This window comes from Chelonoidis abingdonii, chromosome 2 (genome assembly GCF_003597395.2).
Source record: "Chelonoidis abingdonii isolate Lonesome George chromosome 2, CheloAbing_2.0, whole genome shotgun sequence".
NCBI lineage: Eukaryota > Metazoa > Chordata > Testudines > Testudinidae > Chelonoidis > Chelonoidis abingdonii.
This window is the reverse complement of record NC_133770.1, coordinates 298,897,493-298,918,652: the sequence shown is the minus strand read 5'-3', so window position 1 is coordinate 298,918,652 and position 21,160 is coordinate 298,897,493. Positions and strand designations below refer to the sequence as shown.

The window sequence follows — 21,160 nt, the reverse complement described above, 5'->3', positions numbered from 1 at the left end:
CATAGTGTTATAGCAGCGGTCACACCAGTGCCAAATTCAGAAGTGAAATAACCTCTCTGCCTTACTTGACATTCCTCTGTTTATGCCTTAGCTCTTTTGGCTACAGCATCACATTGTTGAGCTCATGTTCAGCTCATAATCCACCGTGACCTCCAAATCTTTTTCAGAGTCACTGCTTCCCAGGATACAGTCCCCCACCCTGTAAATATGGCCTACATTCTTTGTTCCTAGATGTATACCTATATACATTATACATTTAACTGTATTAAAATAATTACTGTTTGCTTACACCCAGTTTGCCAAGTGATCTGGATCTCTGTATCAGTGACTTGTCCTCTTCATTATTTATCACTCCCCGACTTGGTGTCATCTGCAAACCTTATCAGTGATGATTTTGTTTTCTTCTTGGTCATTCATAAAAATGATAAATAGCATGGGACCAAGAATCAGTCCTTATAGAATATTAGGGTTGGAACAGACCTCAGGAGGTCATCTAGTCCAACCCCCTGCTCAAAGCAGGACCAATCCCCAGACAGATTTTTACCCCAGTTCCCTAAATGGCCCCCTCAAGGAATGAACTCACAACCCTGGGTTTAGCAGGCCAATGCTCAAACCACTGAGCTATCCCTCCCCCCTCTCTTGTGGGATCCCTGTGAAAACACACCTTCTTGATGATGATTCCTCATTTAAAATGATATTTTGAGACCTATCAGTTAGCCAGTTTTTAATCCATTTAATTTGTGCCTTGTCATTTTCTATCATTATAGTTTTTTTTAATCAAAATGTTGTGTGGTACCAAGTCAAATGTCTTACAGAAATCTAAGTAGGTTACATCAATACTGTTATCTTTACCAACGAAACTTTTAATCTCATAAAGAAAAAAAAACAAGTTAGTTTGATAGCATCTATTTTCCATAAAGCCATGTTGATGTGCATTAGTTATATTACTCTCCTTTAATTCTTTATTAATCAAGTCCTGTATCAACCATTCCATTATCTTGCCTGGGATGGATGTCATGCTAACAGGCCTATAATTGCCTGGGTCATCCCATTTACCCTCTTTAAAAATTGGCTCATCATTAGCTTTCTTCCAGTCTTCTAGAACTGCCACAGTGCTCCAAGACTTATTGAAAATCAGCATTAATGGTCCAATGAGATTCTCTGCTTGCATCCAAGCATTTTAAAAGAACTGGCTATCTTGACTTGCTGATTTTAAAATGTCTAACTTTAGTAGCTTCTGTTTAACATTCTCTGGAGATACTAGTAGAATGGAAAGAGTGTTGTCATCACCATATAGTGAGACTATATCATCTGTTTTTCCTTTCAAATACAGAACAAAAATATTTATTGAACACTTCTGCCTTTTCTGCATTATTATTGATAATTCTACCATTTCCATCTAGTAATGGACCAATACTATTGTCTGGATTCTTTTTGTTCTTAATATGTTTTTTAAAACGCCTTACTGTCCTTAACCCTGCTGGCTATAGATTTCTCCTTGGATTCCTTGGCTTCCCTTATCAACTTTCTACAGTTCCTAGCTTCTGACTTGTATTCTGATATATCAACTTCCCCTATTTTCCGTTTGTTATTTTAACTTATTTTTTTAACAGCTGCCTTCACTCCCCCTATAAACCAGGTCATTTTGTTAACCAGCACAGCCTTCTTCTTCAGTTGAGGGATTGTATATAGAGCATAGATGAGAGGGCCTTTCAGGAAGGCATCTGTAGCACAGGAGCTCTGCTTTGAATGGGCTTTGTAAGGTTTGTTGGAGCAGGATTCTTTTCATATGCAACGTACACACCAACCTCATTTAATTGGTGATGTTCGTTTAAAAAACCTAGGAATTTCCCAAACCAAAAAGGGTTTTTAAAAAAGTAGTAATAGTGGGGCAGTGAAGTATGGCAGTGAGGGAAAGGCTGTATCCCTTGTCTGATTGCATATTTGGAAACACAGTTTTTAAGAAGGAGAATTTTGGCAAAGAAAGTTTAACATTGTTTTTGGGTCCAGCCTTAGCTCTTTTCAACCAAGTTTGTTTCGTTTACAAGTAAATAGTTTGGGTGCTTCATTGAGCCAAGCGATCTGATTAGCTGACCAGACTTTAGTGCTGCTTAACGCTACATTGTCTTGCTGAGTCCTTTGGTTTCCTGCTAATCTGGACACTTGAATCTTTCTGGTCTGTTGGAAGAGAAAGTATATTTGCAAGAATTCAATCTTACAGAAAACAAGTGAGGGAAAACACAGACTCTTAAGTGTTTTAAGTAGAGAAAATGAAAGAAAGAAAATCAAACTTGGCCAAGTGTGTGATTTATGATGGGCCTGACTAAAATCTCAGGTCACTAGTTAAGTTATTACTGTTGAGTAGTCAGTGGATTTAAATGGGAAAGCCCAGACACAATCATTGCCTAACTCAAGGAATCAAACCTTTTCCTAGAGCAAGACTTGGGCTCTGACATTGTTAACACAGACCGTGGGATTCTGCTTTTGAAGCTCTCACTGCTGTTGGCAGCTGATCTTTGGCAGCTGTTACGCTGTTTTTAAACATATATTTTTGTAGTGTCCCTCTATCCCCTTTTTTCATTTAAAATTGTATTCCCTGCTCCCCCATCCTCCCCCATGCAGGAGTGGGGGAAAGACAACCCTCAACCTTGTGTAGTCAAGGTTATGGCGATAAATTCTGTTGCATTGTCACTTCTATTCAGAGTAAATTGGCTGGCCGCTTTCGAGCTGAAGGGAAGATAATTTGCTGTAGTATTTCAAATGGATTAGAAATGGATTTGAAGGGAAAGTTCATGCCTCCCATTACAAAGGGTAGAAAGAAGACTATCTTAAGGCACTGTTCCCTCTCTGGCCTTCATTATCCACGCTTAATACCTTTCCTATTTTCCAGCGTTAATGAAATTTCCTGCCGGAGCAGGCCTGCTGGACGGATGGGAAAAGTCTTTAGATCTGAGAGCTTGTGTTGTAGAAAAGGAATTACAAGCCCCTCATGTTGAGGGCTGGCGTATTCTTCAGGTCCTTGGCCCAGCTATTATCTCATTAATTTTATCCTCTCTTCTCAGTACAGTTAGTTTCCAAAGGCCATCCTTTCCATTAGGGTAACAATTGAGTAGAGTGCTGCGACACTGCTGCGAATTAAAAGCTACATGCTGTTTTTAGAGGCACCCTACCCTTCTTTAGATGTGTCCTCCTTCCTTCACGCCCCCACTTACCCCATGCTGCCCCTGTCTCTGCCTTTTGCTCAGACTTTTAGTCGATGAGGCGAATGTCACTTTAAGCAGGTGTAGGGGAGACAAGCCGAATATTACTGCCAGAGCTAAATACCCATTTGGAAGACCAATGAATCCAGCTTAAATCTGTAGAGCCTGCTGTAGGAATGGAAGGCAGCTTTTGTAGAGGCATGATTGGAACAATTAAGTTCTAGGCAACACCCTCTCCCTTCTGTATGGGAATGGCTTACATGTGCTCAGCAAATTCACATAATTATTCTCTCTCCCTCTGATACATGGCGCATAATGGATCTTTTCCAGTCAATTTCTGGATATCTTGTGCCACCTGAAAATACGATAGCTGGAGCCAGAGCTGAGCAGAGGTAGGCAGTGTCTGAGCTTCCTGTTCCAATCTCTCGCAGCGAGATTCAGGCCTCTTTGCACACAAACCTGTGATCTTGGACAGCTCTCTGTTTGAGAAAAGATTGTGTAAAATTCTGTTGCAGACACGTGTCTACTGGAGACTAGATTGACTCCTCCAGACTCATTTGACTGGTAACTCAAGCCAAATGGAAACCTAGGATTCCTGAGGGTGAAAGGTGAAGGAATTAACCTCCTGGTGCAGCGTGAAATGCAGAAATTAAAAATAACTCTTGACTTGTTTAGTGTAACCATAGGTTATCAGGGTTCCCATGCCTAGCACTCTATGTGCAGTAAGGTGAATTCAGGCAGAGGATGTATTCAATCTTCTGCTCTCCCACCCCCACTTCCATGTACAGTAGGTATTCTGTAGCATTTCTGCACCAGTCTGGACTGTATCTTTTGCAAGCAGGGTGAAGACAGATAATAAAACTGCTGAAGCAGTAATGTAACTTCCTGGCGCCTTTCCCTCAGTCTTTCTGTCTCCAGCGGGGAAAACAGCTCTAAAGGTTATTGGAGCGGATTACAACTCTATTTGGGAGTTTTTCCCCCCATTAACTTTGACTTTTCTAGAAATAAACATTTTTCAGGTCATAAGCCCTAGCTGGTAGGTGACCTGGTCTTCCTGGGGTCCTGGGGCTGTGGGCATAGGGCACAGGTGGAAGCAGTGTTCAGAGAAATTACTATTCAGAGTCTTCCTGACACAAAGAGATTGGGAACAAAGGCAGAGATGATTCCAACAGTCACCGCTGTGGCACAAAGCTTCCCTCAGCCAGCAACACTTTCATGCCCTCAGGTTAGACTTCGACTGTATGTATCTTGTCCCCACAGTGTCTTCAGATGTGTGTCACCCACACTGGTAGCACAATCTGTGGGTATGCAAACACAGCATGTATGCTAACGCGTGTGTGTGTTCAGAGTGCTGCTGAGATTTCACTGCTAGGAACTTGGGAGGACCATGTTCTATTCCAAAACGGAGGAGCTAAGAATGCAGTATAAAGGCCTCTCTGTCCGGCCTGTCTGTTACTATGTCACTCCCACCCCACACAAGTGCAGCTCTGAGTCTCAGAAGAAAGATAAAGATTCCTGTAGCACTTGAAATATTATTTGGTCAATTGGCTATGAAGCTTAGTCAATTCCAGGGTCTCTCAACCCCAGCAGAATCCGACACGCTCAGCTACCAGTTCCAGAGATTTTCTCCTAGCTGAATTTGAATGGGCTCCACACTTAGGCCTCAGTCCCACAAGGGGAACAATGCAAGCGCATGGTCTGCCTGTGTAGTTCTACTTAAACATACCACACCTTCATCCTTTCAAGTTAGTTCAATTTTTCCCCAAGATTCCAGCAGTCTGACTAGTGGTTCTGAAGGCAGAATGAGGAACAGTGCTGTTATCCTGTTCTGGGATCTCTCATGTGATATGTGATTCTCTTTGGCCTGGTGTTCTCTTCAGAAGCCTTCCAGATGTCACTGTGGTGGAACATCTCCAACTGGGGGAAGACAGCTTAGCTTAGGTGGCCCATCAGTGGTTCTGAAGCTTAGGACGCCCGTCGGTGGTTCTGAAGCTTACATTCCAAACTCTGCCTGCTAGTTAAGAAAGGCAAAGCACGCTGAGGAGCTCTCCAAACTGTGACACTATCCATAGCATTTAAGTAGGGTTGTTGCTCCCAAGATGCTAGCCTGGTTCCCTCGGATGTTCTGGGCGCTGACTACTGCTTTCTCTTTATAAAGAATTAAATATTTATAAACTGCAGTGCTTGCTATGAGGGAGTTAGTATTTGTTAGCAGGTACTGTGCAGTTATTCTCTGCTCAGACACAAGGGAAACCTGTGGTGTTTTTCATGGAGTGGTAACGATTGGGCAAATGGTATCTTTTGAACAGGGACCACTGTAGTTTGTAAACATTTAATAGCTTGTAACTCTGTGATGAAGAGAAAATCATTGTCCAGAGTAGTCAGGGAAACTGCTGGAACTCTGGGAGCAACAACTGGGCTTAGGCTGGTTGTTAGTAGCATGATTTGAACTGCACTGAGCGCGAGCCCTTCGCTCTTGTCTGCACAGGCCCTAAAACTGTTCACTTTAACCTAGTTTTAAATGAGCTCCACTTAGACATAGCTTAGCCAGCCTGTGTGAATTGGGCCAGGTAGGGGACAGAAATCGTGCTCCTGTCACTGAGGCTGCATTTATTCTAGAGAATTGAACTGATGGGGTTAAAATGCTTTAAACACAAACCGATCGTTGTGTGCACTTAACCATACGGACAGAAGTGCTCCAGCTCTTGGCTTTGTATTCAGGATGTTTAGCTTCCAAATACAGATGAGGTACAAACACTTTTTTTCCTGACCTGAATGAATGTTTTGGGGGTAAAAGGATTTTCCTCCCAGTGTAGCCAGGGCTCTGTTCCCCCATAGTTTTCTCTCACTCACCCATGTTATATTGTGTGTAAATGGATTTTAGTTTTTCAGACACCAAGCAGTGTACAACACAGTTCAATGATCATTGAGCTGCTAAATTAGCAAAGTTACTTGTCAGAAAAGCAAAGACAGGGGCCACAAGTGATTCCACCGAAATTAATATGCTTTCAGCATTCAGTTCCAACTCGGAGGAAGTGGCTTGGCTTATATACATTTTTTTTCCCCAATGAGAATTACCTAGTGTCTTGACAGGGACAGCTTTCACTTCAGCAGTTTGCATACACACAATTTGCTGCTAACACAGGGGGAGAAAAATAAGCGTAACTTTCAGTAAGCTTCTTTTCGTGTGCTTTGCAACATGATAGATGTAAGATATTAACACAGCAGCATCTGTATGCCCTGAGCACTGCATCAGCTTCACTGAATTCTGTGCATCTCTGCTGGCAAGCGGAGATGGATATTTAAATGAGCGTGTGGTTTTTTTCTCCTATCAGAGACTAAAAGAAAATATTGAAAGTTCCTGTATCAGAGTAATTTTGTAATAGCTGGGCCTTGTGTCTCGATCAGTGATGTTTTATAGGCATTCTTTGATGTTTTATATGTAGAAATCGAAGTAAATACATCCTGTATCACTAACCATTCCTACCATGCTGCTTGTATATAAGGATTATGGACACATCCCTATCTCTCTGAGCAAGCAAATACTCTGTTTCTAACAACACAGTCACAGAATTCCTCTTTTAGTGTCAAGTGTGTGTAGTTCTTAGTTTCTTGTAGGCAGCTCTCTTGGGTTGAATTTTCTTGTAAGGATCTTTGCTGTTATACATGACTTCCAGTTAAGTTGTGGGAAAGCAGCTTAAGTACTTTCAAACAATATTTGCTAACCTGAAGGTTCCTATATTTGATTAGTTTTTACACTTGGGTTTGGTTTTATCTCAGGTGGAAGTAACTCCATGTTCTGTTAAAAAGCTGTTTGTCTCCAGTGGTTAGTTTTAATCACAGCTGTAGCATATTACAACTATCATAGCTAGTGAAACCAGGCAGCATTTACCTTTTAGCTAGCATACTTTATTTAAAGGAAACTAACTGCAACAACCACTTTAGGGTGGATAGCTTTAATGAGGCCTTTTCTGGGCATGTTCTCCAGAGAAGGATTTACTGAGTCTCTGTATTTAGAACAATACTGAATGCAGGTGTCTGTATTAAGGATCTTCCTAGTAAAACCTTGCAATCTAATGCAAATCTGAGCAAAGAGCCCTCAAAGTACAACAAACTAATTGATACCTTAAGTACAGGCCTGTCTATGCAAGCCATTGTATAGCTCTGAAAGAGGCTTGTGCTCTTTGAAGGTGTGTGTTTTTATAGGTACATGAGAGAGATGCTTTGAGTGGCTATTTTGGCTTTTCACAGAAGGATCTCAAAGCACTTTACAAGCATTACAACATATAAGCCACTCAGCCTTCTTGTTGGTACAGATGAGGGAAACTGAGGCACAGTTTAAACAATGCCTGCAAGGTCACATAGTTTGGGGTAGGACTGGGAATAGACCCCACATACCCATTTCAATCCTTTAGCCCCCAAATCACCCTTCTCCTGTAAATTCAAACCTTCACTTTAGCTTTGAGTTTCCAGTGCCCCATGCAAAAGGTATGTGACTTCAAAGAACCTGTGGTTTTGCAGCAAGTAAGTTAGTCTGCTAGCTACAAATGCCATATAAATAGCATCTAGCTCTGAACTCATTTCATTTTGTGCAACATGGTTATCTTTAATATTTCCTGGATGTGAAAAGTAGGCAGCGTAAGTGGAGATGTAATGTAGATGCCATGACTCAAAATGTTGTGTTGTTTTTTTATTCTGAGCCCCTGCAGTCTATAAATGAATACAAATCTGTCAGTGACTGTGGTCCACAGCTCAAGACTAACACAAAATGGGAACGTGAGAATGATTAGCATGTAGGCCCACTTGACAACGCTTTGCTCCAGGTTAAAATATGGAGCTGTTCGAGTGAAGGAAGTGGAGGTGTGTAGTTCAGGTGGTCTCTCTTGCCCAGGGAGTGTTGATATTGCTTTATGGTTATGAAAACTTTGTGTTTAACATGTATTATTTGTGTGCTAACATAATAAGGTGTCCATCACTAAGGTATCAGGATCCATTCTTAATGTATATACACTATAACTCTATGCATCCTCTCACAACATCTAGTTCGGTTCCCTTAGATCAGACCGAGGAGCTAACCAGTTAGGAGACCAATTTCCAGGGGATGCTAATACTCATAATTTTGCTAGAGCCCACACAAAATAGATGCACCTTGAAGATAAATCTCTGGCTCTGATATGTCTACGCTGTGAGTGAATTCGACAGCTGAAGCCCTGCCACTGAGAGGCCTTTACCGCAGGTCTTTGGAATTCCACTCTGGGAACCAACAAACAAAGCCTTGGCTTTTACCTCTGCCATGATGGGATTCAGGGGGAGAAGAGGTGGTTCCTGAGACAGGCACTATGTGCCTTCTAGAGGCTGATCAAAGTCTTGAATTGCACCAGGAAGAGCATGGGATTAAAATGCGATTATTATGTTGTGTCCTATCTCCTCTGCCTAAAAGGAGAGTAGCTCCATCCTGCACTAGGTGATGCTTCCAAATGCCCCACCAGGGGAGTACCACAGAGCACACGTTGCAGTGTAGTGTAGCTTGGAGGTGAGGAGATGAGGTTCACTCCTGCCAGGCCTTGTGAATTTCAGACTCTGCATTGATCTCCTAGTGACATTGGAGAAGTTTCTTAAGAACCAAATGTTATGCAAACCAAGCACCTCTGATCTCTAAAGAATCCTGGGTCCGACAGACCAGTGGAACTAGATCTCTCTAGCCAGAAAATTACTTCCACGTTGATTTTTGGTATGGATGAGCTGAGAAAACAGATTGGAACCAAGCTGACAAACTTCTGAAATGCAAAAGATAGGAGTTGTGTCCCATTTGCAGACTGATCATGAGGCTGTAACCTGGCATAGTCAGGCTTATTATTGGGGGCACTTAAATTGCCCCCTTTACCGTAGTAATGGAGTGCCTCATAATCTTAATGCATTTATCTTCACAACCCCACTGTAGGGTGGGGAAGCACATTTATCTCCATTTTACACACAGGGAATTGAAGCAAAGAATGATCGTGACTTCTCCAAGGTCACACAGCACGTCTGTGGGAGAGCAGGGTCCTGAACCCAGCTTTCCCCGTTCCCAGGCTACTGCTCTAACCACTGGGCCATCCTCCTTCTCACTGTATCACAGATTTGCACATTAAGACGGCAGAGGTGAGAAGCTTTGTGCAGAGAATCCAGGAGGAAATCAGGTGCCGCTCGCTTTCATTCTGCATCACGATCCAATCCCCACACAGCTGTCTGGCCAGTCAGAGACCCCACCTGGGCTTATGCTGTTTGTAGCCCCATTAGAAATGCTAACTTCACTGTACAAGAATGACAGGGAAGTTCCTTTCTCCATTTCATGTGAGTCCCTTGCTATAAACACAGATTTTTAGATCTTTAATAAGACGAGTACATCCCAAAGGCACGCTGAAGGGCTTGCCAAAGAATCCGACTGCAGATTGCTGCAGCATAACCGTTCATTCTGAGGTTTCTCCCGCCCTGCATCTGTGGAAACTCACAAGCAGATATGTAAGGTTGGTAGCCAATGGCAACAGCCATATTAAATGAATAGACTGTCAAACTAAGCACTAATGAATGTAACTATTACATTTTACAGTTCACTCTTTCTTTGCAACACATCTTCATTTAAAGGTAATGCTGCCAGGGTTTGTGTCCTGCTGATAGGATGCCAGGCCTTAATTTACAGATATTCTTCAGTAATGCGCGGTTTATATACGTTCTGTTAATGGCATTAGGAGCATAAATTGTACTAATACAAAATTAGAGCTGTAGTTTGCATTAACAAATTACTGTTCGGATTAGTGGTAAATGGTTAAGAGGACTGGATATTTGAGTAGATTTGATTTGGCTGCAACAGCTCTGGTGTGCATAACAGCATCTGTACGAAAATGAGGCGCACGGCTTTACACGGTTTGAATGCAAGCTGGCATTACATACGAAAAATCAGTCTGTCAACTGGAAGGGTTTCCTGCAGCGAATGAGCACACGGAAGGTAGAGCTGGTACTAAGGTATTAGTTCACAGCCTTTATCAGCTGCTGTTCATCTCATGCAACTGTCAACCGGCCCTAGATTAATCGTACCCCAGTGTCCTAAAAGCACCAGGACCATGTGATTGTGCTAACCTTTCTCCCTCTGACTTCTGGGAGGTAAGGGGTGTCACTCCATTCTTATCCCTCTCACTGGCTGCAAGATCTGCTCTTATAGCAGAGGGGAAAGGGGCTGGGAAGTTGGTCCCAGTAGCTGTCTGTGCTTCCACGTCTTTTGGTTCCCAGTCTCCGCTCTCTGCTATGTAGGCCCTAGGCAGGTCAGTGTCTGTGCCTGGTGTTAGGCAGAGCACTGATTAGACATGCAGGCCCTGCAAGAACCACTTGTAAGGCCTTAAAGAAGTGCAGAAGGACCACAGTTTATGCATCACTTTTCTCCAGCTTTAGGGCTCCAGTAAGTTTGGTTAGACTCTGTTCAGCTGCAGAAGTGGGGCACAATCTGGTCACTGTTTGTCCCACCTGTCTGTGGAATTCCAGGCCTACATCTGTTGCCAGCTGCTTATGATTGCAGATGGGTCTTGGGCTGCCGGCCTCATCTAGGCTGCCCCAACATTTCCATCTGGCTCGGAAGGACATCCTTTCTTGGGGAGATTTTTGCAGAGAGGGCATCTTTTCCGGCACTGGTGCAGAACAGGGACAACCTGGAAAAGGGGGCTTCTCAGAGAGAGCCAACTTCTGGCTTTAAATGAACCACTGAGCTTGGTTTTCCTGCCCTTGGCAGCTATGGATCTTCCATGAGCCAGGGCTTAAGGACAGGATGTTCCAAACCAGTGGGGAGCTGAGCACTCCTGTGCCCAGTTTCACTGGGATGGTTGTGTCCACGTGTATGTATTTTGGTAGCAGTAAAGTTGGCTCTGTATTTAGAAGGCACACAGAAACCTCGATGTGCTATATACTGTCATGCACTAATAGGCACAATAGAGCCCAGGTTTTAGCTGTACTTTGGGTTCAGCGTTGGAGGTCCACGGTATCAGTCAGCAATATTTAGGGCCAATGAACTGGGCTGGGTCAACCAAAGCCAGGATGCCCTGAGAAGCCATTTGATGTCCCTTAGCGCCCCTCAGCCAGCTTCAAGACCCAGAGTTCACTTCCCAGCACCATTTCCCCCAAACTTCTATTCCGGCTTGGAGAGGATGGGGCTTCTCAGGCCTGTAGGGAAGGGGGAATGAAGATGTACTGTGTCCTGAGCTGAGGAGCGGAAGGGCCTTAAAGGGAGTAGTCAATAGATGTTAAACAAGAGGAGTGGCGAACCTATGATTTTCCTCTGGCCTGCAGGAGAATAGAGCCCCTGATTCCTCTAGTTATTTAGAGCTCTCCATCATTGTGGTAGTACGGAGCATGAGCAGGAAGGATCCAGCTAGCACAGCAAGTGGCCCTAGGTGGGGCTGGAGACTCCCTCCATCTGTAGGGTTGTCCATGAAATCTGAAGCAGAATGGATACCAAGCTCACCTCTTCTCTCATTTATGGCCTTTCTTTGTCTTTTTGTAGGTCTCTGGTATTAAACCAAATGCGCCAGTCACCCCTAGGTGGCAAATCCCAGCAGCTGCAGCCAAGATGGAGGAACAAAGGCTTTTGCTGTATAGGAGGCGTGATGTACACAGTGTCAGCCAATAAGCTCTCCAAAACCTCCAGCTCCCCAGTCAGGGGTGGCGACCTGAGTAACAAGCTCCACAGTAGAACAGGTAGGTGATGATAAGGCCTCTGTGCTGAGAGTTTGCACGTCTGTGTGTGTGAATTCCCGGTGAGACAAACTGAGCAACATATGTCCACATTCACATCTCTCCCTCTCCATCATGTGGCACCTTCCGCTGCGCTTTGGTCCCCCGCTTGCTCCTGAAGGGTCCCAGCCACCAAGGGGCCAGTAAAAACCAGAAATCAAAGTGGGAAAGGAGCGAACTATTGCAATCATGCAAGCCATGGATACTGTGTCCTCTAGTCTGATTGAATGAGAAATATGGATGTTCCTGAATGGGATGAGATGGTAAGAGCAAGGTGAGGCTTACAGAGATGTGACACCACTTTGTATTAAAGCTCGCCAGCCCGGTGGTGTTCCCGCAACTGCTGCTTCTCCCCAGACATTCTTTCTGCTACTCAGTGTGACTATTTTAACTCTTCCCAAATGCATCAGAATCCTGCAGGAGCATGTGTCTGAACTATCATTTGGTTGTCACCCTCCCATACCTGCTTGACAGCCCTACCCATAGCTGTTTACCAGACAAAGGGAAGACTGCCTGAACTCAGGTGATATCATCCCATTCTCCTAAACGCCAGAGGTGCCAAGATACTACTCTGATGGGCACCCTATAGCTGTCTAAGATAGTGCTGCCTGTAAATGGCTCATCCAGTTCAAAGGCATCTCTTGGGTTCACCAAATTAAACTTAACACTGATCTAAGTAGATCAGCCGTGGCTGTTAACTGCTTCTAGAGATATTTGTCCCAATCACATTGGTTTCCTGTCTTCATCACTTTTGTTACAGAAGTGTCAGCTGTTGGTTACTGCTGGAGGTAAAATGACAAACCTAGATTGACCAGTATCCTAGTCTAGAATGGCCTGTGTTCCTATCCCAGGTGTATTTGACAGCTCATCTTATGTACTTCTCTTAAGCAATCCAGGGCTTGAGGACCTGTTGTGCATTTTCCTCCATTTCTATCTGTGCTCAGCAGGTGTTTATTCTGTAACCACTGTTGTAAAGGAAAATCAGGGATAATCTGGCTGTCTCTCTCAAGTATTTATGTGGCCCCATCACTGTAATACTGGAGCCGCTCACAATCTGTAATGTATTTATCTTCACAACCTCACTGAGGTGTTGTGAAGTTCCCTTCTCATTGTACAGGTGGGGAACTGAGGCACACACTGAGGCTATGTCTACACTGCCGCTTTTGTCTACCAGGGATGTGAAAAAACACGCACCCCTGAACGACATAAGTTTCACCGACAAAAACGCTGGTGTGGACAGTGCTATGTCGGCGGGAGACGCTCTCTTGCCAACATAGTTACTACCGCTCATTGAAGGTGATTGAATTATGCCAACGGGAGAGACCTTACAGCAGCACAGCCAAATCTAAAGCTAGTGCCCTAACCACTGCACTGTTCTGCCTTGCTAACTATGATAAAGCCCGGCTAAGTCAGATGGATGGTATGTAGAGTTTTTGGTGGGAGCGGGTTGAGTTTTGGAGAGATGGAGGGTGGATGTATAAATTAATGTTACTATACTTGGATCTGACTTGGTCCCTCCACTACAGAAAGGATGTGGACAAATGGGAGAGAGTTCAGCGGAGGGCAATGAAAATTATTAGAGGGCTAGGGCACATGACCTATGAGGAGAGGCTGAGGGAACTGGGGTTATTTAGTCTACAGAAGAGAAGAGTGAGGGGAGATTTGATAGCAGCCTTCAACTACCTGAAGTGGGGTTCCAAAGAGGATGGAGCTGGGCTGTTCTCAGTGGTGGCAGATGACAGAACAAGAAGCAATGGTCTCAAGTTGCAGTGGGGGAGGAGGTCTAGGTTGGATATTAGGAAACACTATTTCACTAGGAGGGTGGTGAATCACTGGAATGGGTTACCTAGGAAGGTGGTGGAATCTCCATCCTTAGAGGTTTTTAAGGTCAGGCTTGATGAAGCCCTGGCTGGGATGATTTAGTTGAGGTTGGTCCTGCTTTGAGCAGAGGATTGGACTAGATACCTCCTGAGGTCTTTTCCAATCCTAATCTTCTATGATTTTTTGAATTGATACAAAGGCGAGGATTTAATTTTAAATATAATTTAAAACACTGGGAGATTGACAGGTTAAAAAGAGAGCTCAGGACCTGTGAAAGTGGATACAGTAAGCTTATTTGAAAAGCCTAGACTACTGAGGGGGAGGACATCTCAACTGTCCAGACACTGATTGGGATAACTAGAGTGGAATCAGTTAAAGGGGAGACGTTCCCAGAGGCTTTCATAGAGCTCTGTTGCCTGGCATAGTTAGCGGAACATCCCATCATTTTAGGAGGGTTTTTCCTCTCCCTTCTCTTGGTCAACGGAAATAACTGAGGTAGGATAAACAAGAAGTTGGTGAGCACCTGGGGCCTGCTGATTACAGTGTAAACAGAACTGAAATGCTTCTCTCACTGTATCCGAAAGTGGCATTTCGGCAGCGTGCCCACAACTCCCAACTTCACAGAAGTGCAGGATGAGGTGAAGGAAAATCTTTGGAATTGATTATTGTCCAAATTAACTCAGGAAAAAATCAATCTACATCTAATTTCCCTCTTTCCCCTCTTGAAAACAACCCAAAAGAGAGCAAAAGCCCAAGGCAAATAAAATATTTAAAAGGGGCACTGGCAGCCAGTGCAGTTAAACAAACCCATAAAGAACAGGATTAGAGAGTGAGTGAGTGAAAGAGCCTTGAATAGGCACAAAAATCCTGTCAGCAGAAGAACTCAGCAGCCTCGGAAAGTTTTTAAAAATGGGCAGAAATTAAGAGCAAATGGCAACATCTCAACAAAGAGTAAACACCCTCCCACCTCCCCCCGGCTTACATGCAGACGGTAAATGTGAGAGAGAAAAAATTGAGAGTGGGAAATTAGGGATAGGCTGGAGAAGTAACTGCGGCGATGAGAAATGCTTACGGCACATCATCTCCGTAGGTGAAGAGGGCGGAGATTTAGCTTAAACCAGGGATTAGCTTCCGAGGCCCTGCCGATGGGAAATGAAGAAGTATGCAGATAATGCCAGTGATGATGATGCTGAGGAGGTCAGAGGGGTGGAAAGTTGATGAAGCATCGTTTCCAGGTAATCTGCCTTCTGAGAGCATTAAAAGAAGTCTGGCCAGCAGTTTGGGAAGGAAGCTGTAGCTGGCATTTTCACAACTTAGGCCTGTTCAGGACAGAGACCCACCCTGTGGCTGGCTACGCAGGCAGGTACTGTACAGTGTCTTCCCTGCTGCTGTCTCTGCACCCACACGCAAAGGTTCTTGTTTGGTTTAAAAGCACTTGATCCCTCCTGTAAGCTGTTGACTCATCACTTTGCTACCCACAAAAGCTCTTGCTCCAATATGTCTGTTAGTCTATAAGGTGCCACAGGACTCTTTGCTGCTTTTACAGATCCAGACTAACACGGCTACCCCTCTGATACTTGACACTTTGCTACTGTGCGTGGGAAAAGGTACGGTGGAACTTTGTGAAGGGGGAAGCAGGTGGACCAAACCAAAGGGAAATCTTTGTCACCAGACAAAAAACTACGGTGTTTATATAATGTGTGTGTGTGTGTGTGTGTGTGTATACACATACACAGTATAAGTTTTAAACAGACAATTTAATACTGTACACAGCAATGCTGATTGTGAAGCTTGGTTGAGGTGGTGAAGGAAGAGGGTGGGATATTTCCAGGGAATGCCTTTCTGCTAAATGATGAACTAGCTGAGCCCTCAAGGGTTAACACGTTGTTGTTAATGTAGCCTCACACTCTACAAGGCATGACGAATGGAGGGAGAGGAGACAGCACGGCAGAGAGAGAGAGAAACACACACACCTCCTGTGTGTGGGGGAGAGAGAGAGAGATGCGCATTGCCCCTTTAAGTACGCTGACGCCACTCTAAGTACATCACCTTTAAAAAGATCAGGAAGTTGAGACAGCAGCTCCGACCAGCAAGCTCTCTGTCCTGACTCCTGTCATGTCCCCACCCTGCTCTATACGGAGGAGAGGTAGGTGGGGGGCAGGGGGGAGGGGGACATCCTGACATTAGTCCCCCCCTCTTCTCCCCCTCCCCTGCACAGCAAGCAGGAGGCTCCCTGGAGGCAGGGGCGGCTCTAGGTATTTTGCCACCCCAAGCATGACAGGCAGGCTGCCTTCGGCGGCTTGCCTGCGGGAGGTCCTTGGTCCCACAGATTCGGTGGCACGCCTGCGGGAGGTCTGCCAAAGCCACGGGACCAGTGGACCCTCCGTAGGCATGCCGCCGAAGGCAGCCTGCCTACTGCCCTCGTGGCGACCGGCAGAGCGCCTCCCGTGGCTTGCCACCCCAGGCACGCACTTGGCATGCTGGTGACTGGAGCCGCCCCTGCTTGGAGCAGCTGCAAGGCAGAGGGCAGGAGCAGCACATGGCAGTGGGGGGAGGGACAGCTGAACTGCCCGCAATTGATAGCCTTCTGGGTGGCTGCTGCACAGAGAACTTGGGTGAGCAGGGAGCTGATGGGGGAGCTACCGGTCCACCCTGGTTCCAAGCCCCTACCAGCTAGCTGCAACGGGCTGCTCTTCCTGCAAACAACGTTGTAAGGGAGCATTGCACAACTTTAAACGAGCATGTTCCCTAACTGCTCCGCAATGTAATGTTAACTGGGATGACTTTAAGTGAGGAGTTACTGTACAGTGAATGCTGTGGCGGGTGGGTGATCTCTGATTTGGGGTCAATACTAGTAAAGGTCCCTTAGTTTTGACTCCCTTCTGTTCTGAATGGCCCTTTTACCCCTGCCATGTGCACCATTCAGTTTTTACCCCTGTAGCTCTGTCTCTTTGTGTGACTTTTCAGCCCTCCTTTGGAATATAGCCATATTATCTCTTGCTTGGAAAAGGTGAATTCCATTGAATATCAGAATTTCTTCCTTCAGGACAGGTAGGGCTGTCAGACTGCAAAATCGTGTTTATTTGTCATATATAAGACTCCACACATCTTCTTAAGCTTGATCTTAAGCACTTTAAAAGATATATTTAAGAGAGTATCAGAGGGGTAGCCGTGTTAGTCTGGATCTGTAAAAGCAGCAGAGAATCCTGTGGCACCTTATAGACTAACAGACGTTTTGGAGCATGAGCTTTCATGGGTGAATACCCACTTCGTCAGATGCATGTAGTGGAAATTTCCGGGGGCAGGTATATATATGTAAGCAAGCTAGAGATAACGAGGTTAGTTCAATCAGGGAGGATGAGGCCCTGTTCTAGCAGTTGAGATGTGAAAACCAAGGGAGGAGAAACTGGTTTTGTAGTTGGCAAGCCATTCACAGTCTTTGGTTAATCCTGAGCTGATGGTGTCACAATTTGCAGATGAACTGAAAGCTCAGCAGTTTCTCTTTGAAGTCTTGGTCCTTGAAGTTTTTTTGCTGCAGGATGGGCACCTTAGGTCTGCTATAGTGTGGCAGGGAGGTTGAAGTGCTTCCTACAGTTTTGTTATTGCCATTGCTAATATCTGATTTGTGTCCATTTATCCTTTTCATAGAGACTGTCCGTTTGGTCGATGTCTAAGCAGAGGGATTGCTGGCATTGATGGCGTATATTACATTGGTGGATGTGCAGTGAATGAACCAGTGATGGTGTTGCTGATCTGGTTAGGTCCGTGATGTTGTCGTGGTGTAGATATGTGGGCAGAGTTGGCATCGAGGTTTGTTGCATGGATTGGTTCCTGAGCTAGAGTTACTATGGTGCGGTGTGCAGTTACTGGTGAGAATATGTTTCAGGTTGGCAGGTTGTCTGTGGGCGAGGACTGGCCTGGCACCCAAGGCCTGTGAAAGTGTGGGATTGTTGTCCAGGATGGGTTGTAGATCACTGATGATGCATTGGAGGGGTTTTAGTTGGGGAGTGTATGTGCTGGCCAGTGGAGTCCTGTTGGTTTCTTTCTTGGGTTTGTCTTGCAGTAGGAGGCTTCTGGGTACAGCTTTTCAGTTCCCTTTCAGTGCAAAACATAGTGTATTTTGGACTACCAAGGAGATGGGAAACACTCTTGACAATTAAATAGCTTGGAATTTACTTAAGGTGGGTTATAATTTTTCCTTGTGATTCTGCTCTTCGTCTGAATTTATTGGGTCAGTATTTTGTCTCCTCCAGTCATGGCTACAATTAGAGTTATGATAAAATTCTGACATGTCCCTACCTGCAAATCAGATGGGCCACTAATCTTGTGCTGTGCGCCAGAGTAGCTTCTAGTGAGCAGATGCTGAAATCTAAAGAGCAGAAGGGAGAAGGAGTTACTTAGTGCGATATGTGCTGAGAGTGGGTTCCACAGGTTTCACGTTCAAGGCAGTGTTTTCTCAATGTTAGCCTCAGACAAGAAGCAAAATATTGAATTTCAGTAGCTAGTTAATGCTAAACAAACCAGGCAGGCTACTGCTTTATCCAGGAGTCCCTCCCTTTGTATGTGCTGTTGCCACACTGTGATCCTTTCATTCCATCATGTCATCTACCACCACTGTATGACAGCAACGGACAAGAGTTACTGAGTATTATTTAGTCCACTTTGTTCAGACTGTCTTGTTATGTGCTCTGCCAACCTTTCCCCCCAAGGCAGCTGGACCATTCCAGGTCACTTCTGCTGTCCAGGCCAAATGCCTACTTTAACTGCTGGAGCAGGTTAGAGTTTGGTCTTGGGGCTGCGTCTATTCCAGCCCTATACAATCTCAGTGGCCAATCACAAGGCTGCCAGAAGTGATAAAGCAAGTCATCTGTCTCCCTAAGTGAGAGGGAAACCAGGAGTTTTACTCCTGCTTGTCTGCAATCCACTTCATTACCATGAAGATGGCGAGTGGTAAGCATTATGCCAGGCACTTTTGGGGCAGGAGAGCAGAGGAGGGGTGGGTATGTGGGTTTTGTTATGCTGAAACCTGAACTGAATGCACACAGGCAAGAAAAGGGCTGGTCTGCACAGCTAAAAATGGCTATTAGATCGCACCCTTCCATTAGAATGGATACCGCTGACCCAGGGCCAGATTTTGCTCTTAAATCCATACAGTCCCGCTGACTTCAGCAGAGGCTGCACAAAGGAAACCGAAAGCAAAGTCCAATTAATGGCCACCAGTAGCGCTGTGGCGTCTCAGTGTACCTAGCTCACGGCTCCCTGTGTGGTGGAGGGGTGAGGGCGGCAATCACATCTGCATGGTGCTGGATTTCATCCACCTTTTCCCCTTTCCTCCAGCTCTCAAAGGAGCATTAAACTTCTAACAACTCTTAGGAATCCCTTGCAGTTTTTTTCAAAATGGGTGTGTCGAGGCTGGCAAGGAGAGTGACTAGGGAGTATGAGAGAAAGACCTGTCCCCCCCTTTCTCCTGGACCCAGGGCTTTGTCATCAATACAGCAGCTAAAACATCAGAAGCCGCTAGAGCTCCTGCCCGTGCAGCTCAACTGGTGTGAACCCAGGAGGAAGTCATTTGTGAAATTCCCTTCTTTAGGTGTGGCCTCTGGCAAGGGAACTGCAACTTTTCACCCATAATCCCATTTTTAGATGTTCCCTTAGCCTCCCTTTAGTATTATGATGTATTATTTATTTGCATTACAGTAACGTGTAGGAGGCCCAGTCCTGGATCAGGGCCCTACTGTGCTGGGTGCTGTATAAACAGAGCGCAGATGGACAGTGAGCTCTTTGAGGGGAGGCTGAGTGTAAGAGGCCTCCCCAGAGCTTAGAGAATTCCATTTCCTTCCCTGTGGAGTGCCTGCGGTATTAGAGGTGAGAAGTCACCAGTGGCTCTGTACAGATTGTTTATTGACGAAACTGGCAAACAGCATGAACATCGGGAGGAACAGAAACCCAGCTAGCTCAAACCATTGCGGTAAACGTACCTAGTTACCTCCCAAGCCTAGTTACAGGGAAACTGTTAAGCAGCATGAAAGCTCCTTACGTCTCAGGTAGCCTTTTTTTTCTTTGCCTCACTGGGGAAGACTTTAATAATAAGATTGAGCAGTCCTGTCCATGTAAAGCCCTGCTTTACTGTTCAGTTGTTCCTTGCAATAATACCGAGGACCTGCGTAGGGAGATCCTCTCCTCGTTGCAAGAAAAAGATCATTTTGAAGGACAGGAGTGTCTCACTTGCTTTGTATTTTTCATGAAAGCTCTGCAAATGTTCGCCTGCTAATGGTGAAATAATTGTGTAATTTTTACCTGTAACTCAATAATAATAATCCCTTGTATTTACAAAGCACCTTTCACCCAAAGATCTCAATGTGCTTTACAGACAATAATTAACTACCCTTCCCCACGCTCTCCTTTCCAAGTAGGCAAGCACTCAGTATCTTTGAAAATCAGGCCATTGATGTAGGTGCTGACATATCTATGAATTTGGAAGCCTCACATTAAGTGACCACATGTGAAAACTTTAGCCAAAGCGTAAGGTCATGGAGGAAGTTGGTGGCAGAACTGTGCTCCCCAGTCCTGTATCTTAACCATCAGACCGTCATTTCTCACCCTTCTAACTTTCCATTCACCTTTCATAATTTCCCATTCTCAAAATCCACAGAGTTCTGACCAAGCAAAGTAGTGATAACCTTCAGATACAGTACTGTGGTTCTGATTGTCACAGAAATGCCATATGAAGATAGTATAGTTAGCTTTGCATTTGTCCTGAAATCTTAATATATCCTAGGCTGTAGGTGAGTATATATCTTCAAAGTTTCTTTCCCTTGTGTGGTTTGGTAAATTATTCCAGTTTTCCTGTCCTGGAATCAGTAGAAGAGTTCAGCAGTTTAGGAAGCATTTTGGAACTATTATGAACAGAACCATGATAAACTTTAATGTACTGTTGGCTCCATTGCCAACTGCAAATATAGCCTGGGATCTCAAAGCCAAGCTGGGTTCTTTCTGGCTCATGCATTATTGCTGTTAGTCAAAATATCTGTAATTGGAAGATACATAACCGTTTCTTTTGCTGATACACAAGCCAGACTAGACCATCTTATCCCATAGTGGTGGTGGTTGGGCAGGCCTTGGTGAAGTGAAAGCTTATAAAAAAGCATGTTTGTGCGGGGGAAGTCATCAGATCAAGTCTTTTAGTCAACAGATCTGATCTCCAGGCTATATGGAAAGTGCAATTTTTATGATAGACCCTCATCTGACTGTAGTGGCATTTTAATGCTCTTTCTCAACAAATGTGATTTTCCTTTGAACTAAGATAGGCTATGCCTATAAAGGGAGTGGATTCAGTGACCGCACTCAGTGTGTGTGTATGCACTTATCACACACATCACTCT

At 44.8% G+C, this 21,160-nt stretch overlaps 1 protein-coding gene across 1 annotated transcript in view; it reads left to right on the top strand.

Moving 5' to 3' along the window:
* ZC3H3 (zinc finger CCCH-type containing 3) overlaps positions 1 to 21,160 on the top strand; it is a 365,042-nt gene that overhangs the window by 197,636 nt on the left and 146,246 nt on the right. Inside the window, exon 5 of the mRNA XM_075063298.1 lies at positions 11,728 to 11,921. Within this exon, the coding sequence (XP_074919399.1) occupies positions 11,728 to 11,921 (194 nt within the window). The remainder of the gene's footprint in view (positions 1 to 11,727; positions 11,922 to 21,160) is intronic.